The sequence below is a fragment of the Sorex araneus genome, chromosome 3, assembly GCF_027595985.1.
Source record: "Sorex araneus isolate mSorAra2 chromosome 3, mSorAra2.pri, whole genome shotgun sequence".
Taxonomy (NCBI): domain Eukaryota; kingdom Metazoa; phylum Chordata; class Mammalia; order Eulipotyphla; family Soricidae; genus Sorex; species Sorex araneus.
Window position 1 is genome coordinate 34,586,046 of NC_073304.1, and position 27,492 is coordinate 34,613,537.

General features: G+C 37.1%; 1 protein-coding gene across 4 annotated transcripts in view; it reads right to left on the bottom strand.

Moving 5' to 3' along the window:
• Positions 1-27,492, bottom strand: part of FUT8 (fucosyltransferase 8) — a 280,643-nt gene that overhangs the window by 19,913 nt on the left and 233,238 nt on the right. For all 4 annotated transcript variants that reach the window (XM_055132354.1, XM_055132353.1, XM_004612349.2 and 1 more), the window contains 3 exons: positions 22,739-22,985; positions 10,643-10,819; positions 2,704-2,854 (listed from right to left, as the gene is read on the bottom strand). In XM_055132354.1, coding sequence (XP_054988329.1) covers positions 2,704-2,854; positions 10,643-10,819; positions 22,739-22,985 — 575 coding nt within the window. The remainder of the gene's footprint in view (positions 1-2,703; positions 2,855-10,642; positions 10,820-22,738; positions 22,986-27,492) is intronic.

Here is a 27,492-nt window from a genome sequence, read left to right on the forward strand (position 1 = left end):
CATACAGAGTCGCATGTCCTTCTCTCCCAGAAGGGAACATAACAAGACAATGACACTTGCCATGACCATGCTGCCAGTCCCCACGCCAGGCTGATTCGCCTGGGGCACCCTGGAGGGGGGTGGGTGAGACCCTTCCCTGGCAGCCAAAAACCTCCAGAACTCAACTGCTGCCATGCTCATGGCCACTTTCCACATGCTCGGGCAGAGCCTCAACCATGACTGAACCTATTCCTAAACTGAGCAGCTGCATTTGTGGCCACACAACACTTCATACGACACACACACACACCCCTACCCACACTCCAAGAGTATCTCACCACATTTGATGGGTTCAAAGTAGGAGGCAATCAATCTTAGAGGGAAATATTTTATTTTTTTACATATAAAATATATAGGTACACAAGGATCAACCTTTAATAACACATTAGTGATTTACTATAGAAGGGCTTAATGGCCCCTGGGTGAAACACAACAATCTTCACTGTTTCCTCTAAGGAAACTTTTTTGGAACATTTTCAGCGGTTTTCCATAACAAACAATACAAAATATATTATTTCAGTTCTTCTTTGAGGTAGGGGTTAGTGTTCGGGTGGAAACATCCAAAGAAAGGTGGTGGGAAGGTATAATGGTGGTGGGATTGGTGTTTGAAGATTAAATGTAATAAAATACTATGAGCTACTTTATAAAATAAAAAATTTTAAAAAAAAGAAAAGATGGAATCTTGAAATTTGCTGCTACATGGATGGAACTACAGGATACTAAGCTGAAGGAAGTCAGTCAGAAGGAGAGGAATAAAGACAGAATGATTTCTACTAGAAGTGGAATATGAAAAACACAATAAAGGAACAATAAAACACTAAAGAGCAGACCTTGAGAATCAGATGAGTTTAAAACTAAATTTACTAAGAGGGTGAAATGGGAACTGAAGACATTCCTTCCATCAATGAGTAACATGTTACTCTGTTACCCTGGAGTTACAACATTGTATACCTGAAACCTTATTATAATAGTACTGTAAAGCCTGAAATTGAGGGGGGAGGGATGAGCTTTGGGTTCCAAAAAGAAGGAATTCTGAGAAGAGTGCTAAAACACTAGTGCCTGGAGTTTCGCAATCATCAATCAAGCCTTGCAATGTCCTTTACTAGCACAGCACTTCATTTTTCCTGGTATCATCTACAATAGCTCACGGCCAGCAGATAAACTATTTCTCACTACTGATACATAGCACAAAAATCCTCAAAGGACAAGAAACTATAGTACATAGGAAACAGAAAGCTTACATAAATAAAATTCAGGACTGGTTAAGTATTAAGAACAAGATATTAAATGGACTCTATCTCTTGGGAACTTAGATTATCATCAAAGAAAAGTTGCAAATTGGTTGTCAATGTTTTATTATGGACTTAAATTTGGTTCTCAACATTTATTCTTTTGCCACTCTTTGAATGGCAGTCATTATTCAGTAGTCTTTGTTCAGTCTTCTTCCATTTTCTAGAATATCTGTGACATAGCTCGAAATGTTTGCAGATCAATTTCCTTCAAATCAACACATATACAAGCTTACTTGTATTTATAACTCATCCTTTCAAAATAAAAAATTCACATTGTATTTTTCTTCAATAAACAAAAACTGAGTTGAGATGATACACTAGTACAGAAATATTCTATATGCTGAATGTTTCTATCTACTCTTACTTGTGGAGAAATACAACAATCCAGTGCATGATCACTATGAAAAAAAAACACTTGCCAAAATTTTTAGGAAGAGTGTAATATATAAGCACTTTAGATAGAAAAAAAGTCTCCCAGTAATATACTGTTTCTTCTTATATTATAAACTGCTAATCTAGTCCTAAGATCTGGAGAACACACTGAAATAAATATTATGCATAAAACAGAACAAAGTTCTATGAAGAGTATGCTCCTCAAGCATGAACAGATTTTCATTATCTGATATCTAGGTCAAAACTAACAGTTCTAAAAATCAATAATTCTACTACATATTCTTGAAAAGAGGGAGAAAAAATAATTTTCTTCCCAGAATGCTAACAATACCAAATGATAATGGTAGGCAGTATTAAAGAGGAATGGAAGAAGGAAATCAAAGTACAAAATACATTCCTGCAAGTCTTCTAAGGTAGGCATTTATTCAGATGTGAATATATTTGATTTTACAGCTTTATGACCAGCAATTCTCAATGAAGGAAACTTTACCTCCAATACCCACTATTATCCTTGGAAATTTCATCAATATCTAGAATATTTTAGGTTGTCAGAAATTGAAGTGGGGGAGGCTATTGGACAGAGCTACCAAGACTCCTCAAAAATTTCAAACAAATTATCTGTTAAAGTGTCAAAAATGCCTAGTCTGAGAAACCCCACACTAGAGGAACAGATGTTAGGTGGGACTAAAATTTAGGCTTACTGTAGGTTCAGATGATGTGGCAAATCAAGAATAATAATGATTTAAAATATATGTGGAGGTGTTACTAGTTATTTGCACTTCTGATCAGATAAGCACAAAATCAGATTCTCCAAGCAGATCAGTGGGACCAACCATTTACAAAATATTACAAAAATATTACTAGATATGAGTAATAATATAAAACACACATAGACACTTTCTCACCATCTTTCAGGAAATTCTGAATATAATGACTAAAAAAGGATCTCTCATTTGAAAAGTGCCCTATCATCACTTACCTGGGATGAAAAAGTACACACTAGGAAGTCAGCCTGGGAGAGAAAGTGTATATCGAGGATCACTCCCCGAAGTGAATTTTCTGTGTATCGGTTATGTAGTCCCGCTGACCAAGAGATAGAGTTATCACTGATAAATTCATAATTGGGGTACCTGAAAAAAAGAGATAAATTTATACAAGGCCACTGGAATTACACTCTACCACCAAGTAATATTCTGTAAGTGGAAGACAGATCGGCTCCTTTGACTAAAAGTTCCTCTCTTTTTGTGTGTCTGGGCTCACAAACAGTACTCAGGAGGTTTGGGAGCAACCTCCTCACCCCCTGCACATTGTTCTAGCCTCAAGAGTCCTCTATAAGGGTAAGAGAAGTTTTAATTATGATATTCAATAAAGTAGTTGGTGAAGCATCTTTGAAATTATCAGAGGAGTAGAAATGACCTGGAGTACTTTGTATACCGAGTGTTATGTGTATGAATATAAAGCATGCATCATTGCTATTAAGATGCCTTTTCTTAGGGTCAAAGATCATATAGATGTCAATGGATATGCCTTGTATACCCACTGACAATGGATTCAAATCTTGGCATCACATAGTTTCCCAGCACTATCAGGGGTCATCCCGTACACAGAGTCAGAAATAGTTCCCTGAGCACCTCTGGGTGTGGCCCAACCTCCTGACACTCAAAAGGTAAGAAACCTTTGGGCCAGATAGCATAGGAGGTGAGGCACTTGAATGTTGCTGACCTTGGTTTGAATCCATGGCATATGGTCCCTAAACCTCCATAAAAAGTGATCCCTGAGCACAGAGCCAGGAGTAAACCTTGAGCATCACTGGATGTAGCACAACACATCCCCTTCACCTCATCTCACATGCACATATACTTATATACAAAATATAAATATATACAAAATACGACAAGGTTACAGTTCTTATTTGCAATGAGTGACTTCTAAGTGTTTTCAAATTTGGTTACTGAGTTTTTCCTTTAGAATATAAACATGATGAAACTTCATTTAAATTCTAAATTTAGAATTTATGATTTTTACTTCTCTAATCTTTTAAATATATAATCATTTATTTATTTTTAATTCTTAAGAGCTTAGGTAGTTACAAGTTAATTTTTATGGTATCAATATACAAAATTACTGTACCCATCACCCTTCAAACTGTCCCCAACCATCCACCACTGTCCACAAGTTTCTCTGGTCTTATCTTTATTCTCTTCCTTCACTCTGTTCTTCTTGACAACTGGTTCTGTATTCCAATGCCAAATATTTGTCATTGTTTATTTTAATAAGGTTTTTAAATTGAGTATCTGTGAGATAGACCACTACAAAACTGTTTATTGTGTTTCAGTCATACAATGATCCAACACCCAACCCTCCACCAGTGTACATTTCCCACCACCAATATCCCGTTTCCCTCCCACCATCCCTCAACCCCCAACCCCGCAGCTCCAGCCTCTTTCTCTGGGAGGCACTTTTCTGCTTTCTCTCTGTCCCCATTTCCTTTAGTGAATTATGGTTTGCAGTACAGGTACTGAGAGGCCATCGTGTTTATTCAGGGAGTTCAGTATTTTTATCAGGATGGTAAGGTTGGAGCGGCTTTTTAACTGAGTGGCAGCTTTGGGTGTGGATGTGACTGCAGATACTTCTAGAGGTCCAGGGAGATGAGGGGAAGTGACCCATCCTGAACCCAAGAAAGCCTGGAGACTTCAGTCACAAAACCCACATACCTTAATTTTCAGCAGATTCTATCTCTGTGAGATCCGCACTGGATCAGGCTGTGGGCGTGGCAGCAATTTTGGATTGTAGGAGCAAGCAGCTGCCAGAGGCTTTGCTGCCCCCAGGCTAACCTGCCCCCTCCCTCCCCCCCAATTTACTCTGGTTGGTTTAGCCTTGCATGGGTCAGAGATTAACTGCGGCTTTTGAGCTCTTTTAAGATTATTTATAGATCTCAAAAGCAAGGCCAATAAATTAGATTGTATAGCTGAACCAGAGGTGTTTTGTGGATGTGACTCCTACATACCTAACTTTCGATAATTTAATTTCTCAGGAAACTTGGTTCTGAGTTGCTGGGGTCTGGAAAGAGGCACAGTGGCAATTTTGGGGTATCAGGAAGCCAGGAGGCAACATTAGGCTGCTGATGCACTCATGGTTTGTCATCATTTGGTACTATTATTGTTTTATCTCTCTACATTTCATAGATAAGTGAAAGCATTCAGTATTTTTCCTCCATTTTTCCTGTTAAATTATTTCTCATAACATGATTCTCTCCAGTTCAACACAAATTGCAGTGAACTGAATGACTAAATCTTTTCTTATAGTTCCACTGTTTTGTGCTTTTGAGAACTGTTTTATCTCTCTACTGGAGCAATAGCACAGCGGATTGGGCGTTTGCCTAGTACTCGGCTGACCCAGGTTCGATTCCTCCATACCTCTCAGAGAGCCCAGCAAGCTACTGAGAGTATCCTGCTCTCATGGCAGAGCCTGGCAAGCTACCCATGGCATATTCGATATGCCAAAAACAGTAACAAGTCTCACGTTACTGGTGCCTGCTTGAGCAAATCGATGAGCAATGGGATGACAGCGATACAGTGATTTTAACCCTGAAAGAAATGTTTACTACAAATTCTTGAAAATTTTCATTTTATTATTGTTTCATTGTGATGTTGATAAAAAAGAAACACAACAACCTTATTTCTCGCTGGAGTCCTTGCCTGTGTGTATTCTGCAACTTTTCTTACTATCTCCATGATTTTCTTCAAATAGTTTGGTTTCCTCCCTTTTTATTGGGGAGCCACACTCAGAAGTGCTCAGGGACTACTGCTGACTCGGTCCTTAGGAGTCACTCTTAGCAGTACTCACGGCACTCATCAGTACTCATCAGCAATAGCCTGATGGAGACTGAACTCATGGCTCCTGTAAGTTAAGAATGGTCTAGTACCGTAAAGCTATCTCCCTGGACCTTAGTGATATTCTTATGACCAAAAGTAAGCTATAGGTACTTAACTCTGTTCATATCAATAAGTCTGTGGTAAAACTTATTTGTTACATATCACTTTGCTTAAAGTTTTTTTCCCCACAATCTACTGATCATATTAATTGAGGACTTAATGTACAAATCAGTTTCTTTACAGTTTTCCCTTAAAACTGAAACCAGGCCTTATTTTTCTTTGCACTACAACATCTAGTGCTCCACATAATGGCATGAGAATAAATAAGTGAGTGCTAGCTACATTTGGGGCTTTTATCCTAATTCTCTAACAACTGCTTCAGATTTCTCTCTGGATTGCACAGCCCCCAAGGAGTTTTTTGACATTGCCTCTAATAATGATTGTGAAGGCAAAGTCTCTGAGCACTGTATCAAACTAGTATTCAGTGTTCAGATCCATTTGGCCTCATTATTTTTGACATTTTGCTCTCCTCAGCTCTGAATCAGGGAGATGAAGGAAATGTCACATTCATCCTAAAAAAGAAAAGTCCCCACCCACCGAAAAACCCATCTTAATATTATTCCTCTGAAGCTGCATAACCCAGGCAGGGGTAGAAACAAATAATTATGAAAAGGCTGAAGAAGAGGAACTGTTAAAATATAATAGTACAAGTTTATTTTTGAATAAAGACTGTCTGAACAATTTAGTTTCTCAGTAAAAGAAAGGAGTGATCCTTTTGCTGAGATATGACACTGACATTAATTCCCTTGCTAAAGTCCCCTTCCTGGAATCAAACCAAAGGTCACCAAAATTCCAATGTCTTATTGCCATATGCAAAAACCTCTTAAAGAAGGATACTGAGAGCAGAGAACTCTAAAAACAAGATAAAAATATAGGAAAGGGAGATTTTGCAATTCTAGTAAAAGAACTTTATGCTCAAACATGTTTATATCTTGTCTTTGGCCCACAAGTATCTTCAGAGAGAGATTCTTCCACCGTGAAGTTGCAAACACTAGCAATGATAAAAGTTTTTTTTTCTCCCAACTTAAAAACATTTATTTTTATATTGCCCACAAAGGACCCACTTGTAGTTATAAACACCAAATTTTACTTTCTGTTGCCTTTCTCATAAGGGAAATAATGCTTATGATTTCAAGGTACTTGGTGTACAACTCCTTAAGAACACATACTGCAATTAATATGCTCCATATATATTGCCTACCAGTTGAATACTCCCAAAGGTAGTTATATATTATCATTTATTTCTTCTGTATTTAATAAATGTGAAGAAATTTACCATTGTCTTTATTTTATAGGACAAATACTTTTCTTGCTTTTATTCATTTAATGAACTTAATTTTACAGAGAGATCATCCTGCATTTTTGATAAAGATCATATGTACATATTTAATCTGGGAGATTGTTTTCCTCCATTCGCTTTTCTGTTGTTGCTGCAATGCACCAACAATTATTGCCATAATACTTGGATTGCTGATGCTAGTTTCATTAATTCTAGTAGCAGCATTCTACTGCAACCTATAGAAACTTGAGGTGTAATACCAAGCAGCAAAGCATTAACTACTCATCTTCATAAAGAAGCATTCCATATAAAACTATCAGGATAAATAAACTGAAATAGGATTCTCCATTGTGTGAATCTTAAGTATCATTTAATTCTTCATTTGTCTCTTATATTCTTGGTTTAGGGGCCACATCTGGTAATGCGCAGGACTTATTCCTGGATCTATGCTGAGGGATTCCTCCTGGAGGGGCTCAGGGGACCATGTGTGATGTCTGGGACTAAACCCAGGTGGCTGTGTGCAAGGTAAGTGCTTCACATGAGCTATCATAGAAAGAGCAGTCACTACTAACTGCTGGCCACAAAGAATGAATTCAAATTCTACTATTCCTACATTCCAAATAGATAAGGGATTCTTTCACTTGTAACCCGTTTATATTGAGATATTCAAAACAAGCATGTGCTGCCAGAAATTTGGATTCATTACCCATTTGACTTGGAATTAATATTTGGTCACTGTGCATTCAGAACCTTATACTGCTGCCATATTTTTTGCAATATGGCATCCATTAATGTAACCACACAGGGGGTTGCAACACAGTTTAAGAAGCTAGGCAGTAGGTCACATGTACCAGAACGGTTGATCATGTTCTCTGTAGATCAAAACAATAAATTATTCTTTTCTTTCAAAAATTTTTCTGCGGGGTTGGAGAGATAGCACAGCGGGTAGGGCATTTGCCTTGCACACAGCCGACCTGGGTTCGGTTCCCAGCATCCCATATAGTCCCCTGAGTACTGCCAGGATTAATTCCTGAGTGTATGAGCCAGAAGTAACCCCTGTGCATTGCCAGGTGTGACCCACAAAGAAAAAAAAATTAAATTATAAAAAAAATAAAAAATTTTCTGCACCCCACCTGGAAGTGCTCAGCAGACCATTTTGCAGTACCAGAAACGGAACCAGGATTGGATGCATGTAAGGAAAACACATTAACCCTTGCACTATCTCTCTAGCCACTAAAATTATCTTTACTTTTACCTAAATACTTCCAAGTCCATAAATCAATCTTAAGAAAGAATGTGGATAATTTTCGGCAAACACTAGAGGAACATTATTTATAAAAGTTAAACTTAGAAAATAATCCATTAATCCAATATTAGGAGAATAATAGAGAATATTAGGTTAAATAAATAATGTATATCCACATATGGATAGTCATTAAAAAAAGATATTTACAATTTTTTTCAATAAACTCAGAAAACAGAGCTACTGTTGTATTAAGTGAAAAGGAGTTCAAATTGTACATAATATAATCAACTATTAAAACGTGTAATTATATATAAATGAATTGAGGACTGTCAATATTTAAACAGCTGTTGCCACTAGGTGATAGGGTTGTAAGTTAGTATTTTCTTCTACTTGCATACTTAGCATCTTCCATATTTTCTAATAAGCACAAATTATTTTTCCAATTAAGCAAAAAAAGAAATAATGAAAAGAGCTTTGCTAAATATTTAGAAAATAAGCTTGTGATATATCCAGAGACAAAACACATATAAAATAATGTTAAATATTTTTCAACCAAGGTATAAATTCAATATGGTACTTTATTTTACTTATTTATTTTTTGGTTTAGGACCATATCAGCTGTGCTCAGGACTTATTCATGGCTCTATGCTAAGGAAATCACTCCTGGCAGTGCTCAGGGACTCTACTGAACATGGGTCAGTCGTATGCAAAGCAAGCTCCTTAACTGCTGTACTATATCTTAGGCCTCACAGGATGGTATTTTAAAATAGAGTATGATGAATTATTTCTATTTTGTTTCTATCTTATCTGTTTGATCAAACATGAAAAGCATATGTAAAAATAATTTGTTTCATAAACAAATGTTTACTTAATCTCTAATTCTTACATTTATAGGATAATTATAAATATATAAATTGGCTTTTACTATTGATGAATTTCTTGTCTTCTTTATATAGGTATGTGAGAGAAAGACACTCAGTACTTAGAGATTCTAAGAAAGAATAAAGCAATTTATATCAGTTGAATTTGCATTCTGAGAGGGGTAGAAAAAGGATTTAAATGATTACTTATAGATTTTGATAAACACTTGCTTTATAGTCTGGGGCTACTGTTGGCCTGCTTACCTAATAGTTTTGGTCTGAAGGTTCACTGCTAAGGCAATGTGGTACCTGGGCCAAATGGTACTCAGAGGCAACTGGTGGTGCTGGGGGTGGGGGGCCTATATGGCCAAGAATCAGACTCAAGATTTTCACAGATTAAGAAAAAAAAATAACTGGCACAGGCTCTACCACTGGAGCTATTACCCCAACTTGTAACTTCTTCCTTCCCCAACTGTTACATGATACCAAAAACAATTTAGTTAAAAGCTTAAGTGATTGACTACTAATATATTTTTTAATTTGTGGGGTTAAAAATATAATTTAATATTTATTGTGCACTTACCAGAACAGAAAGTTATGAAGCACTATGTTGAAGTACTTATATTCTATTGAGAAAGAAGCAAGCAAGTGCTAAATTCTAAGACCATTTTGCATTTAGTCAAGAGATGATTTCTGGATTGGATGGCACCTAAGCAGAGCTAAAATTATAATTTTCTCATTCATTCCCTATTTTCACAAATAACTAATATGATTTTTACTCATAAAGAGAAAATAAAGGGTAACTAGTCCATTCACCAACTACTTTGAAAATTCCTTGAGAGCAGTGTCTTGTTTATCACGAAATTTCCAGAAACTGGCACAATGCCTGAAATATAGGCATGATCAATAAATGATGGTACTTTTCAATATGTACTAGAAGCTATTAATCTCTCATTAACAAAGTTTACTTTTGATTATTTACTATTCTTTAATATAACGCTCAAATTCCAGAAGATTTTATAAAATGAAAATGTGTATCTTTTGTATGCTTTCAGGTGCCCATAATTATTAATGAAAATAGTGAGATCAAAAAAGCAAGAATCTGGAGTGTTTTATTGTTAATAGTCCCGTATAGCAGTTTAGTGTTATAGATTGAATTCTTAGTTTTGCGTGGGTTTCAGTGGGTTTCATATGTTGAAGTCCTAATTCCCAGTGTGTTAATATTTAAAGACGAAGTCTTTGGGAGGTAATAAGAGTTAGATATGGTTATGAGGATGGGCCCTTCATGATGAACTGAGTGCCTTCACTAGAAGAAATATCAGAAAGTTTGCTCTCCAAGTGCACAAAACAGTCATATGAGTACATAGCAAGATGGCAAGTGCCTATAAACCAAAAGAAGGAGCTTCAGAATAAAGCTTCTCTTTGCAGGCACTTCCACTTTGGTCATAATAATAGTTACACATATATAATTATTTTGAATTAAAATTTCCTAGTATTAATATTTTAGATAAGTCATCCCTTAAAATCAAGGGAATTAGGATTCTTTACAACAGAAAAAAGATCATCCCAGTTTAGAATCACTAGCTCATCTCACTTACTTTGTTTTTGCCTCCTTTAATAAAGAAGGGTCATCTGTGGCCAAATATATTCTTTTTTTATCCACTTGCATTCTGCGAGCAAGAAGCTGAAAATGTTCTTCAACATGTACCATGTATTCTTCAATGGGATGAAAAGCTGCTTCTGTTCCCACTTTGTCTGTCCGTCTGACATGGACTCTGGAGGGTAGAGGGGTAAAGGGAGAAAATCATGCTAAGAAAAATGATCTGATCCATTATGGACATTTAAGACACTCAACTTTATGTCCCTTCTTTCCCCTCTCATTTTTTACATTAGAAATAATAAAGCAAGTATAAAAAAATCCAATATATATATAATTACATACACATACATACTGCATGTTAACCTAATACAAAGAAAATGAGAAAACCCTCAAAAATACTTCAGTAAAAATTGGCAAAAAAAGATAGAGATGGGACTAGTACGACAATAATAGTTGGAAATGATCACCCTAGACAAGAATTGAGTATTAAAAGTAGGTAAAGGGATATACACTACAACCTTTCAGTATTTGTATTGCAAACCACAATGCCGAAAAGGAGGGAGGAAAAGGGAGAGAGGGAAGAAGAGGGAAATGAAGAGGGAGAGAGGAGAGGGAGGGACAGAGAGGGAGGGAGGGAAGGAGAGAGAGAGAGAAAGAGAGAGAGGGAGGGAGAGAGGGAGAGGGGGAGGGGGTGGGGGACAGAGAGAAAAAAGAGAGGGAGAGGGAGAAAAAGAGAGAGAGGGAGGGAGACAGGAAGAGAGGGAGAGGGGGAGAAGGGGAGAGAGAGAAAAGAGGGAGAGGGAGAGGGAGAGGAGAGAGAGAAGTGCCAGCCATATAGGCAGGTTGGGAGGTGGGTGGGTATGATGGGAGGGAAATTGGAGATACTGGTGCTAGGAAATGTACACTGGTGGAGGGATGAGTGTTGGAATACTGTATGACTGAAACCTAATAATGAACAGCTTTGTAAAGGTCTATTTCAGTGATTAAAAAAATAATAATAAAATAAAAAATTAAGTTTGTGAGAGAGCAAAAAATGGCAAATTAGAAATAAATGGGTGATTCTCAAGCTCTTCTGTATCCTTGACAGCAAGATACTAGCCCTCCAGAAAAAACTAGATGCAATTTTTAAGATTCTTGAAAGAAAATGATACCAAGATTCACAGTTTTTGCTTTAGAGCATATGTTTGTAACATTTTGATGCAAGATTTTTGTTTAATTCTTTTTACCCTGTATACTCATCAAAACTGCTAGTTTGTAAAATTTTAAATTCTCTGCAGAAAGCTCAGACCTTTAAGGATTCTTACAACAGCACAATCAAGGCAGGAAAATCTTTTGAGGATTTTCACTATTTTAGGTTAATGTAGCCATTTCAGCCTCTTTGTTGTATACATAATGAAAATCCTTCCTCTGATTTTCACTCTGTCAAAAATAGCAGATACTGATCTCATCTATCCTATTTAAGAGAAGCTTCAAAATGGGGCAAAGATTTACTTTGTCCTACACTGAATAAGGCACTGACTTATATACTATTTTCTTTCACTTGATGCTTCCAAAGTAATTTTAATAGAAATATGAATAATTATAGTCAATTTTATATTCATTAATTAAAACTATTCTTAAAATTTCCCTTTCCACAGGTTGGCAAAACCCTCCATGACACTGAAGCCAAAGGTATTTTCAAAGATGAAACACCACTAACCAAGCAAGTGGAAGCAAAGTAAACAAATGGGACTATCTTAAACTACGAAGCTTCTGCACCTCAGAAGAAAAGTGACCAGGATACAAAGACAGCCTATGGAATGGGAACGGATATTCACCCAATATTCTTCTGATAAGGGGTTAATATCATAGATATACAAGGCACTGGTTGAACTCTACAAGAAGAAAACATACAATCCCATCAGAAAATGGGGCAATGAAATGAACAGAAACATTCTCAAAGAAGAAATCTAAATAGCCAAAAGGTACATGAAAAAATGCTCTTCATCACTAGTTATTAGGGAGATGCAAATCTAGACTAAGAATGAGATATCATCTCACACCAGAGACTGGCACACATCCGAAAGAACAAAAGCAACCAATGTTGGCATGGATGAGGAAAGAAACAGACTCTCGTTCACTGCTGGTAGGAAAGTTGACTGGCCCAGCCTCTTTTGAAAACAATATGGATGTTTCTCAAAAAACCAGAAATTGAGCTCCCATTTGACCCAGCAATACCACTTCTGGGAATATACCTCAAGGGTGCCAAGCACAGTAGAAATGACATCTGCACCTGTACATTCATTGCAGCACTGTTCACCATAGCCAGAATCTGCAAACAACCTGAATGCCCGAGAACAGATGACTGGTTAAAGAAACTTTGGTACATCTACACAACGGAATACTATGCAGCTGTTAGGAAAGATGACATCATGAAATTTACTCAGAAGTGGAAGGTCATAGAGAGTATCATGCTAAGTGAAATGAGTCAGAAAGAGAGGGACAGACATAGAAGGACTGCACTCATTTGTGGAATATGAAATATCATAATAGAGACTAACACTCAAGGACAGTAGAGACAGGGTCAGGAAGATTTTTCCATGGTTGGAAGCCTGCCTTATGAGCTGGGGGAGAAGGGAGCTAGGATAGAGAAGGAATCACTGGTTGGAGGGATCACTTGGGATGGGAGATGTGTTCTGAAAGTAGGTAAAGGACCAAACATGATGGCCTCTCATTATCTGTATTGCAAACCACAATGCCCATAAGTAGAGAGAGAGTAAGAGGAAAACTGTCTGCCACAGAGGCAGGGGGAGCACAGGGGAGCACAGGGAGCACAGGGAGCACAGGGAGGCAGGGAGAGTACAGGGGTGGGAGGTGGGGTAGTTAGGAATACTGGGGACATTGGTGGTGGAAAACGTACACTGGTGGAGGGATGGGTATTAGATCATTATATGACTGAAACTCAAACATGAAAGTTTTGTACATGTAGCTCACAGTAATTCAATTAAAAAATATCTAAAATTTGATTCTGGAATCAAGTACTGTCAAAGACATTGCTGACACACATCTTCAAAAAGGGAATATACTGAACTTAGTGAATCAATGTAAATAAAGCATAATAAATTGTAAGCTCTGTAGATGACATATAATCCTTTGGATATACTCCTCTGTTTTCAAAACAATATGACTTTTAAGGAGTAGAAATGACAACGATGTTCAAATTTAGCAACGAATGATGAAAATGTTTTGTATTACCAACCCAGAAAAAACTGAAACTACTGGAAGAAAAAGAGAAAAATTGCAATATATAAATACAAAGCTTTGTTGAATAAAATGCGTATTTGCAAGTAAAAAAATATGGTGGAGGTTGTGTGCCTTAATAGAAGAGCATTAGGATTCAAGAATCTGAATATCCCAGATTTCAGTTTTTTTCCAATGTACAGGACTTTAGGCAACTTACTTGATCATTCTGGTCCTTCATTACTTGCCACCCTTTCCTTATTTGTTAAAAAAAAAATAAAAACTAGGTCAGGTGGCATCTATAAAGATTTACAGTAGGTTTTTGTGTCTTCCCATAATTCAGTTACTGTGAACAATTGGGAATAAGTGAAAATGAGATGCTCTATCCTGAAGGAGCTTGATATCTAATAGTAAAAGTAATGCAATACAAAAATAACTTTGACTTTTTGTTAGGATTAAGTTGAAAGGTGTATGAAAGAAATTAGGTTCGCTGCCTTTTGTTACCTTTATATTTACTAAAATACCTTCAAAAACATCTGTTTTCTGTCAGATCAAGGAGATACATTATATTAAATGATTTCTAATATCCTGAACAAGTCTAACATTGTTATTCTTCCATAGATATTCCGTCATTGTCCTTTCTTAAAGGCCTACTTTTAGTAGACATTGAGAAACTGAAGAAAATTGTTTAGTGATTCTTGGTCAGGGATTAGTTCTTCTAATCCCTGTTTTCCTGGACATGGATATTATTCTTCAACTATATATATATATTTTATATACCACAAATGAATGCAGTAATTCTATATCTGTCCCTGGGAGGATTGGTCAATGGTTGGAACTAACCACAAGTGTGTGTGGGACTGAGGGTAGGTAAGATAGAGAAGAGACCAGTGTGACAATTATGCCTGGGAATGATCATGCTGGACAAGATTTGAGGGTTTAAAGTAGGTAAGAGACATTCTTGATAATCTTTCAGTATCAATATTGCAAAGCACAATGCCCAAAGGGGAGCAGAGACAGAGAGGAAGAGAGAGAGAGCGAGCTTATCCTAGAGGCAGGCAGAGGGGCTGGGGGGAAGGGGTGATGGGGGGGAGCAGAAGATACTGGTGCTGGGAAATGTACACTGGTGGAGGGATGGGTGTTGGAATACTGTATAACTGAAAACCAATCATGAACAGCTTTGTAATGGTCTATCTCACAGTAATTCAATAAAAAAGTTAAAAAAGAAAAAAAAACAAAAGCTCTTCTTCCTTTGATCCTTCCATTACTATAGCTCATTTATTTTTATTTTATTTTTCCCTTTGTTTTTATTTTCTTTTTCCATTCTACATTTCCTTGGGTCTTATCAACATTTTCATGAAATTCAGTGGAGTTAATCATTCTTTTCCACTTCAACTTCAGTTTCCTGAGAGAAGCAGCAAGTAATAAGGATGTAGGGAAAAAAGAACTGGTGTACAAACAATATTATTCACTTCTTTCCCTTTTCTTTTTTTTTGAGGTGACAATGCTAGAATTATTTTTTTAGGGATTTTTAGTTTCTCAAATTTTATTGTATTAAAGCACTGTGAGTTATAGTTATTCATAGGGTTTTTGGCATACAATGTCCCATCACTGAGTTAACCAGTGTTAACTTTCCTTCACCAGTATTCCTTTACCTACAGCTCCACTCCTTCCATCCCAGCCCCAGCCTGCCACTTTGACAAGCATCTTTTATGTTTGGTTATTAGAGTTTGGTTCTTATTATTTCAGTGTTGACTCTGTGGTTTGGATGTTTAGCTCTCTCATTCCTTACCACTACAGATATACTGAATCCCCTGGCCCTGTGCTTCTCATTTATCTCTTCTCCCCTCCTCCTTAATTCTATTTCTTTTATTTCTTTCACTCTCTTCCCTCTACTCTGGGGTCAAGGGTAATCTCAATATTTTCCCTTAAACCATTGTGTTTTCTCATCCAGTTACTCTGAAAACCACATATAAGTGATATCCTGTGCTTGTCCTTTCTTTTTTTTCTGGCTTACTTCATTTAACGTGTTATCTTCCAGTGTATCCATGTTACAACAAAATGCATGATTTGACTATTCCTTATCCTGGCATAGTATTCCATTGTATGCCACATATTCATAATCCACTGATTTATCATTGGATATCTAGGTTGATTCCAAATCTTAGCTATCTGCTCACCATCACTTATTAGAGAAATCCAGATTGGGACAACAATGAGATACCATCTCACATCAGTGAGAAAGGCAGATAGCAGAAATACTGAGAACAATCTGTGTTGACAGGGATGTGGTGAAAAATTAACTCATCTACTGCTGGTGGGAATGTCAATTGGTTCAACCCCTGTGTAAAACAGTAGGGAGGGTTCTCAGTAAACTTAAAATTGAGCTGACATACAACCCAGCAATTTCACATCTGGGTATCTACTCCTAGGACAGAAAAGCATCCATTCACTTTTGGCTACTGTCTGGAAAGCAAAGGAAAGAATGGGCATGAAGATGTCAGAGTAGCACTAATGAAATAAACTCTTTAATCCAGGTCCATAGGAAAGGCTGGTCTTAAACTTGACCTAGGACATGCCCATATATCTAAGGGCTTGTAAGTGTGACTGTTAAACTAAAGGGAAACAAATCTACCTTTCCCCCTTTTATTAACGTATGAACAGTGAATTAGTAATTGGAGGAGGAACATGTGGAAAGGATTTTTTTTCTTTAATTGAATCACCATGAGCTACACTTACAAAGCTTCATGTTTGAGTTTCTGTCATACAATGATCTAACACCCATCCCTCCACTGCTACACATTTTCCATAACCATGTCCCCAGTATCCCTACCACCTCTCCCTGCCATCCCACCCCACCCCTCCTCCTGCCTCTGTAGCAGACAGTTTTCCTCTTACTCTCTCTCTACTTATGGGCATTATGGTTTGCAATACATATAATGAGAGGCCACCATGTTTGGTCCTTTATCTACTTTCAGAACACATCTCCCATCCCGAGCGATCCCTCCAACGATCATTGACATAGTGATCTCTTCTCTATCCTAGCTGCCTTCTCCCCCTGTTCATTAGGCAGGCTTCCAACCATGGAAAAATCTTCCTGGTCCTGTCTCTACAGTCCTTGAGTGTTAGTCTCATATGATATTTATTATATGATATTTATTATATTTGTGGATATTTCATATTCCACAAATGAGTGCAGTCCTTCTATGTCTGTCCCTCTCTTTCTGACTCATTTCACCTAGCATGATACTCTCTATGACCTTCAACTTACAAGCAAATTTCATGATGTCATCTTTCCCAACAGCTGCATAGTATTCCATTGTGTAGATTTACCAGTTTCTTTAACCAGTCGTCTGTTTTCGGGCACTCAGGTTGTTTCCAACTCTGGCTATTGTGAACAGTGCTGCAATGAACGTACAGGTGCAGATGTCATTTCTACTGTGCTTTTTTGCACCCCTGGGATATAGTCTCAGAAGTGGTATTGCTGGGTCGTATGGCAGCTCAATTTCTAGTTTTCTGAGGAATGCCCATATTGCTTTCTAGAAGGCTGGACCAATCGGCATTCCCACCAACAATGAAAGAGAGTCCCTTTCTCCACACATCTGCACCAGCACTGCTTGTTCTTATTCTTTCTGATGTGTGCCAGTCTCTGTGGTGTAAGGCAATATCTCATTGTCAGTCTTGATTTGCATCTCCCTGATGATTAGTGATGAAGAACATTTTTTCATGTGTTTTTTGGCCATTAGTATATCTTTTTTGAGGAACTTTCTGTTCATTTCTTCTCTCCAATTTTTGGTAGGGATGGAGGTTTTTTTCTTGTACAATTCTACTACTGTCTTGAATATCCTGGATATTAATCCCTTATCAGATGGGTATTGGGTAATTATTCTTTCCCATTCTGTGGGTGCTCTCTGTATCCTGGTCACTGTTTCTTTTGAGGCGCAGAAGCTTCTTAGTATAATGTAGTTCCACTTGTTTATATTTGTTTCCGTTTGCTTTCTAGGCCAGAGGGCTGTTGCAATATCGGTGTTCTGCTTTGGATATGCTGTCCCTCTTCCCCTCCTTCCGCCACACACACACACACACACACACACACACACACACACACACACACACACACACACACACACCCTGCCGAGGCCAGGGTCTTCAAATGTTTGTTGGCTTAAGGTGTTGGTTTAAAGGCCACAGTGGGCTGGAGCGATAGCAGAGCAGGTAAGGCGTTTGCCTTGCACGCGGCTGACCCGGGTTCAATTCCTCCATCCCTCTTGGAGAGCCCGGCAAGCTACCAAGAGTATACTGCCCACACAGCAGAGCCTGGCAAGCTTCCCATGGCATATTCGATATGCAAAAAAAAGTAACGACAAGTCTCACAACGGAGACATTACTGGTGCCCGCTCAAGCAAATCGATGAACAACGGGACAACAGTGCGACAGTGCTTGCTCAGTGGTGTTTCATCCTTAAAGATGATTTTAGCTTCAAGGTCATGGAAGCTCCACCGTACTAATGGGCTCAGCACTACATGCCATGATCCTCTGCTTGCTCCCTGACCCTTCTAGGTGAGATAAATCTCCCAGCTGACATCTATAGACCCCCTTTTGTGGAACTAGAGGCAGTTTCACCTCCCTTTCAGCTACATCCGGGCATCTTCCATGCCCAATCTTCACCATACTAACAGGCCAGACGCCACGTCTAGTACTCATTAAATTTCAAACTGCTCACAGTTAAACTTCATTTTCACTGGGTGAAGATAGGCAGAGAAGGAAAGGGGAAACTCCCATTCTAATTTCCCAGACTCTCCTTTGGGGCTAACTACAAAGATTCATTCTCAGCCTAGCAGGAACATAGCAAATGAAATGGGGAAGATGCATAGAAGTCCACCAAATACAATGAGTGAAAAACAATAATGCAGAAACTTCATCCAAAACTAACTCAGACTGACTTTAGTGACACCATGATGAGAATGTTTAATAGCTCAAAGAAACATGGCACAGCACAGCACAGCACATGACTAACAAAGCACAAGAAAGTATAAGAGTTGCAATGAGAAAACTACTATAGTCAGAAACAGTAGAAAAGAAGAGTATTTGATGAGAAGTTAGGGAGGAAGAAATATACTTTTATTGGATCAGGAAAGTTTTAGTAATAACTTCACTGTCCGAACGGGATCTTGAAAGAGAGAGAAAGATAAACATATTATAGTAGTTAAATTACTAAAATATCTTCAGCTACATTTTCTCATTATCATATAACAGAGCATTTCTCAATCAGGGCCATAGGGCTTCAAGGGCACCATCAGGATACTCCAAGGAGGCTACAGGTGAAAATCACATAAATGGAGCCACAACAAGAGATTTGGAGTCAACAAGTAGGATGGAGGTCCAGAGGAAGAAAACAGGATCGGAAGCATTTGATGAAAACCAACAAAGAACACATCAACACGATTTCCTTGGAATTGAGGACTAACATCCTAGAGGCCTGAAGGGTCCCAGCAAAAATAGACTCAACGAGGAAAACTAGCTGATGCACTGTATTCAAAACTACATATTCCAAAGGGAGGGACAGAACATTGAAAGCAGAAAGATAAAAAAGAATCATACATACAAAGGACAGATCATAAAACAGACATCAGATCTATCAAATGAGACTATGAGCCAGAGAGAATGGAGGTGTATTGCATTAAAAATTACTGAAATGAACACCTCATTAAGAATACTCTATTCAGCAAGATTATCATTCAGATCTGAAGGAATAATACAGAGCTTCCTGGACAGGCAACAGTTTAGGGGATTGATATACACTCTTACTAAATTTTACATTTGCAGGATTTTCCCATTTCATGTAAATTTTAAAATACATTAGCACAGACTCAAGTAATCATTGATTTACAATTTTGTGGGATTCACATTATCTATATTCATCTATGTATGTATTGATACCACCATCTCCATACAAATAAATTAATAAAAGAGAGCTTTCCAATATGTAATAAAAAAGAAATATAGTGGGTTTCAGAGCTATGACAGTGGGTAGGACACTTATCTTGCACTTGGCTGAGCATTAAAAAAGCTTCCTTAAAAGACAAATTTCCCAGAACTTGGCATTGAATATGGAACTTACTCAGGGTGCCTACGGTTGCCCTCTACTAGATTAAGGAAGGTATATTATTTTACCCTAGATCACTAAGGCATTTTATTTATTTTCAATAATGAATTAATGTTTCTTTATGATGAATGTTTAAGTCTGCTCAGGCAGAGTTAATCCTTACAGAGATTTTTTATTATAATATTTTACTTATTAATAGATACTCAATACATCTATAGTTTCTAATATAAAGTCAATAATTCCTTTCTTAAATTAAGATAAAAATACCTATGCAGATTTTCTCCTTAAAATTTTCTTAATTCTCTCCACTCTTACTAAATTTTACATTTGCAGGATTTTCCCATTTCATGTAAATTTTAAAATGCATTAGCACAGACTCAAGTAATCATTGATTTACAATTTTGTGGGATTCACATTATCTATATTCATCTATGTATGTATTGATACCACCATCTCCATACAAATAAATTAATAAAAGATCTTTCCCATATGTAATAAAAAAGAAATATAGTGGGTTTCAAAGCTATGACAGTGGGTAGGACACTTATCTTGCACTTCGCTGACCTGGGTTTGAACCCTGGCACCCCATATGGTCCCCCTAGTCCTGCCAAGAATGATACCTGAGTGCAGAGTCAGAAGTGAGTCTTGAGTACTCTCAGATACGGTTCAAAACCAAAAAGCAAACAAACAAAAATAGTAAGGGAATGGTCCAACTGACCAGAATGGAAGATTTTGTCTACAGAACTGAGCTTACATGGGTTTGGGAGGATACATGAATACACTAGTGCTGGGAAGTAGGTTCTTTGGTGATGGGTGTGGTATGGAAAAGATGTAGATACGAAAAGGGTGAGTAAAAGCATTATAAATTCTGGTACCTCAATAAAAAATGATCAAAAATGTGCAATCTGTGGTACTTCAAATTTCTATACTGGGCGAATTCTCTAGTATAAGTTCATGAAAAATGAACATGGGTATTTTTCCAGCACACAAAAATATAGGAAACAGGGCTGGAGAGCTAACACAGTGGGCTGAGTGCTTGCTTTGTATATTGCTGACCTGAAATTGATCCTTGGCACCCATTATGTTTTCCAGAGTCCCACCAGGAGTGCAGAATACCCAGCACCATCAGATGAGGTCCCCAAAATTCAAAACAAAAGTAAAAAAACAATCTATTAAATTTTAGTTCTCATAACAGTTTAAATTTTTAAATATTTACTTCTTAAGATTTTGGTCCACACCTGGTGGTAGTCAAGGCTTACTTCTGGTTGTGCTCAGGGATCACTCATAGCAGGACTTGGGGTACCACACGGGTGATAGGATGGAATCTGGGTCAACTGCATGCAAACAAAGCATCTGACTATCTTTGGCCCTCTTTATACTTACATATATTATATAGCAATAACTAGAACTAAACAGTAGAAATGAAAATAGAATAGGATTTGAAAACAGACTGACTTTAGAGTCTACTTTTTTTGTAATCGGTATGCAATTAAGTCTTCAAAAAAAGCAATTTTAAAAAATGAGTTCTGTTCCCAGAGTAGCAGGTATTCAATAAATGTTTCATAAATAATTGATGATTTAAATAATTAATATTAATAAATAGCTAGTTTTATCACAAACAGTATAAACTCAGAATGCCATACTTTCTATTTTCAAGAATTACTTAAGTATCAGTAATATTGAAAGGTGTTAATACTTTGCAGTGTAGATTTTCCACTAAAATAAAAATTAAGTTTTTATTCTTATAATATCACATTATTATCTTTTAGGGCATAAATTACCTTCCCTATTTTATAGATAGAAAAATCAAAGCCTTTTATGTAACTTTGTCTAGAATTAGACAAAAAGCCAAGAATTTACCCCAGTCATTTATAATGTAGTATTCTTTCTATGAGAAAGAAAACCTTTCCCATATGTGAAATCTGGCACCAGACTGAGAAAACCAATTCTTTCCATAACTTTTTATGCATGTGTACAGGAATACATGCTTGTGAGGGAAGATGCCTGCATGGATTTCTCTGGCTCCTAGGATTTCTTAATATATCTCTCTTAACATAAATATGAGACTAAATACACAGCATACAGCATCTTCCAAGTAGCCAAAAGAGAGTTTGCAATAACAATCTTAACATTATAGTACAATTCACAGCCTTTTTGTAAAAATAGTTTCCATAACACAAAATAGAACATGAAAAATGCAAAATAATGTTCAGTGATCCTTACTGAAGTCTATTCATAATGTACAACAAAAAAGTTACAAATGTGACAATGTCATCTAATGGCCTGTTAGGGTAACTGGCATTATGTATCATATTCAAAATGAGCAAATCTCACTCTGGAAACAGCCACTTCCCAACTTAGGGTAATTCCTTTCTTTCACTTCATTGGTCTCCTCTTTCCAGAAAAACCAGCATTCTCTTTTAAGCAAGTTTTCTTCCCCGCTCACATAAAAAAAATTCTTTCTTTAAAAAATACTATTAAATTCTTCTTTTTGTTTCCTAGAGGAGAATGCTAATTTTGGAAATATGATTTTTTTATTTAGTTGAATGAATAATTTAGTAAATAAGGGTGAAAAAGAATGATGACTCATTTACTGAAAGTAAATAAGGGATGAGTGGTCTCTCTGAGGCTGATGGTGAACTCTGGTAGCTATAAGTTTTGGTAGAGCTTTGAAAACTAAACTATGTACTATAAAGTTTATAATTTATTATAAAAGGATGTAAGTCTGCTACTACATATCACTTAATGATGAATAAATAACATTCTTACCCAATAACTGGATGTTTGAAGCCAAGTTTCTTGGTGGCTTCTTCTATCTCTTTTTCCAGCCAGGGTTGTGGACGAATCAAGTATTTGACAAATTGGGACACCCACCACACTGCAGGGTCACCATGGACTCTCACAAGTCGATCTGCAAGGTCTTCTGGTACAGCCAGAGGTAAATACGGAGGACGAGGATGAAGACTGTCTACAATGGGGAGTTCGACCACCTGAACATTTTTGTCCTTTACTTCACCTGAGAGAATATCAAAATATTCCATTATCACCACATTATATTCCTAAGACAACTAGCATTTAACAATAACTAACTCTCAGTGCTTTTCCATAAAAAGTGAACATGTGTGTCTTTCTAGTACATAAAAATACAGGAAACAGGGATGAAGAGCTAGTGTTTGCTTTTCACATAGCTGATCTTGATTTGATCCCTCATATCCATTATGGTTCCAAATAAAAACATATACATATATTTATATATAACATATATTTCAATTATAGAGAAAATATTCATTCTCCCAGATCTATCAGTTTTATAAAATACTGCTTTCCTCCCAAATGGAGAGGAAATAAAAACAAAAACAAGAAATTTTTGCTTTTTATAACTTAATATTTATATATTATTATATAGCATAGCAATTATACATATACAACTTAAAAATTATCTTCAAAAAGTAATTTTGCCAAGGTGCAATTATAAAAGTGATGAAGGCAAGTTTTTAAACTTAGGTTGGTCTACTTTAAGTCCAAGACATTTTCTTTTCTCCTATAATGTGTTGTCATATTAACGCCTCATACCCTACATAAGGATGATATCTAGCATAAAAAGTGTCTATACAGAGAATATTTATGGTACAAATAACCAGCTTGCAAAGTACTGCTGTTTTGTAATTGTTGATTAGATGATAGTATTTTTATAACTTCTAGCTTGTCATTACAGCATATGGCATTACTTTCATTATAGAGGATAATAAGTTGAGAACCCTTAAGATTATAATTATAAACAAAACATATCTTTTGAAGAAAAGAACTGATAACACTAATGTCTTTTTTCCTCAGCCAACTAAGACATATTATATATGATAATAACAGAATCTGTATTGTTTACCTGTATATTATTTTAAAGTTAAGGTAGAGAATTGTTATAGGTTATTATATATTATTCATTTCATAACCTAAGTTCTAGTTCTATAATCTACATTCTATATGTTATGTTACTATTGTCAATTTTATGTTGCAATAAAAAGAGAACAAAGTGTAACAGTCTGATATAATTTATTTTCTGAATTAAGAACCACAGTTATAACTAGATAACAAAAAGATGCATGAGAAATTTCAATAATATAAAATGTACTAAATATAATTTTCAATAACATAAAATATTAACCTGAACATACAGATACTTAGTTAAGATGCTGTCCTTGCATTTAATGAATTAGAATAAGTTAATCCCTGGACTACTAAATTTAAAAGGGTCCTTATATGGTACTATAAAACAAAGCTCCCGGAAGACAGCGTCGGAATATTTCCTGGAGCATGTGGCTGCATTCGTTGCCATGTGACCTCTTTATTTTTATTTATTTCCCCCCCCACACACGGTAGAGCCTGGCAAGCTACCCGTGATATAATTTTTTTTTTTTTAGTCAGACATTTATATTCAGACAAATAAAAACTTTCTTCAATGAGGATGGTAGCAAGGCTTTTCTGAAGTTAATCTATATCTAATGCTTTTTTTTTCTATTGATTATTTTTTATTCTTTTTTTTTTATAATTTATTTATTTTTAATTAGAGAATCACCGTGAGGGTACAGTTACAGATTTATACACTTTTGTGCTTATACTTCCCTCATACAAAGTTCGGGAACCCATCCCTTCACCAGTGCCCATTCTCCACCACCCGTAAACCCAGCGTCCCTCCCACCCTCCCCACTCCCATCTCCCCCCCACCCCACCCTGCCACTGTGGCAGGGCATTCCCTTCTGTTCTCTCTCTCTAATTAGCTGTTGTGGTTTGCAATAAAGGTGTTGAGTGGCCGCTGTGCTCAGTCTCTAGCCCTCATTCAGCCCGCAACTCCCTTCCCCCACATGGCCTTCAACTACAATGTAGTTGGTGATCGCTTCTCTGAGTTGCCCTTTCCCCGGAACGTGAGGCCAGCCGCGAAGCCATGGGGTCAACCTCCTGGTACTTATTTCTACGGTTCTTGGGTATTAGTCTCCCACTCTGATATTCTATATACCATAGATGAGTGCAGTCTTTCTATGTCTGTCTCTCTCTTTCTGACTCATTTCACTCAGCATGAAACTTTTCATGCCCATCCACTTAACTACAAAATTCTTGACTTCCTTTTTTCTAACAGCTGCATAGTATTCCATTGTATAGATGTACCAAAGTTTCCTCAACCAGTCATCCGTTTTGGGGCATTCGGGTTTTTTCCAGATTCTGGCTATTGTAAACAGTGCTGCGATGAACATACATGTGCAGATGTTGTTTCGATTGTACTTTTTTGATTCTCTGGGATATATTCCCAGCAGTGGTATTGCTGGGTCAAATGGGAGCTCAACCTCTAGTTTTCTGAGAATCGTCCATACTGTTTTCCAAAAGGGCTGAACTAGCCGGCATTCCCACCAGCAGTGTAGAAGGGTCCCTTTCTCCCCACATCCTCTCCAACAGCGGTTGCTTTTGTTCTTTTGGATGTGTGCCAGTCTCTGTGGTGTGAGGTGGTATCTCATGGTTGTTTTGATCTGCATCTCTCTGATGATTAGTGATGCAGAGCACTTTTTCATGTGCCTTTTGGCCATTCGTATTTCTTCCTTGGTAAAGTTTCTGTTCATTTCTTCGCCCCATTTTTTGATGGGGTTGGATGTTTTCTTCTTGTAGAGTTCAACCAGTGCTTTATATACCATTGATATCAACCCCTTATCTGATGGATATTGTGTAAATATCCTTTCCCATTCTGTGGATAGTCTTTGTATTCTGGTCACTGTATCTCTTGCGGTGCAGAAGCTTTTTAGTTTAATGTAGTCCCATTTGTTGATCTCTGTTTTTACTAGATTGCTTAGTTCCGTGTCACCTTTGAAGATACCTTTATCTTCAATATCGTGGAGGGTTTCGCCGACCTTGTCTTCAATGTACCTTATGGTTTGTGGTCTAATGTTGAGGTCTTTAATCCATTTTGATCTGACTTTTGTGCATGGTGTCAGGTCAAGGTCTAAACCCATTTTTTTGCATGTGGTTGTCCAGTTGTGCCAGCACCATTTGTTAAAGAGGCTTTCCTTGCTCCACTTCACATCTCTTGCTCCCTTATCAAAGATTAGATGATCATACATTTGGGGTTGTGTGTAGGGATATTCCACCCTGTTCCATTGGTCTACGGCTCTGCCTTTGTTCCAGTACCATGCTGTTTTAATTGTTATTGCTTTGTAGTAAAGATTGAGGTTGGGGAGGGTGATGCCTCCCATCATCTTTATACCAAAAGCAAACAAAGACACCACTAAGAAAGAAAATTACAGACCAATTTCCCTGATGAACACCGATGAGAAGATCCTCAACAAAATACTAGCAAATAGGATCCAACAACTCATCAAAAAGATCATACATCACGACCAAGTGGGATTCATCCCAGGGATGCAAGGATGGTTTAACATTCGGAAATCAATCAACATAATCCAGCATATCAACAAAAGTAAAGACAAAAACCATATGATCATATCAATAGATGCAGAGAAAGCATTTGACAAGATCCAACATCCTTTCATGATGAAAACCCTCGCCAAAATGGGGTTTGGAGGAACTTTCCTCAAGATAGTTGAAGCCATCTATCACAAGCCTACGGCAAGCATAATCCTCAACGGGGAAAAACTAAGGGCCTTTCCTCTGAGATCGGGCACAAGACAAGGATGCCCACTCTCACCACTCCTCTTTAATATAGTACTGGAAGTACTTGCGATAGCTATTAGACAAGAAAAAGAGATTAAGGGCATCCAGATAGGAAGGGAAGAAATCAAACTCTCACTATTTGCAGACGACATGATACTATATCTAGAGAAGCCTAAAACCTCTACTAAGAAACTCTTAGAAACAATAGACTTATACAGTAAAGTTGCAGGCTACAAAATCAATACCCAAAAATCCATGGCCTTCATATATGCAAACAATGAGGCAGAGGAAAGGGACATGAAAAAAGCAATCCCATTCACAATCGTGCCCCAGAAAATCAAGTACCTCGGAATCAGCTTAACCAAGGAAGTAAAAGACCTTTACAAAGAAAACTACAAAACGCTACTCCATGAAATCAAAGAGGACATGAGGAAATGGAAACATATACCCTGCTCGTGGATAGGGAGAATCAATGTTGTCAAAATGGCAATACTCCCTAAAGCATTATACAGATTCAATGCGATCCCTATAAGTATACCCATGACATTCTTCAAAGAAATGGATCAAGCAATCCTAAAATTCATATGGAATAACAAACGTCCAAGGATAGCTAAAACAATTCCCGTGATATAATTTGATATGCCAAAAACAGTAACAACAATGTTCTCTTTGTGTTCCTGGAGCGAGCAGACACCATCAGGCTACACTAGCATGCACCAGGGACAAATAAAGACATTACTGGTGCCCGCTCGCCCGCTTGAGCAAATTGATGAACAATGGGATGACAGTGATACTTACAGGGAATAAATCTAGAATAAGTTTAAAATATATTTACCAGAGTGAAACATGATCCTCAAATTCAATTTTTTTTT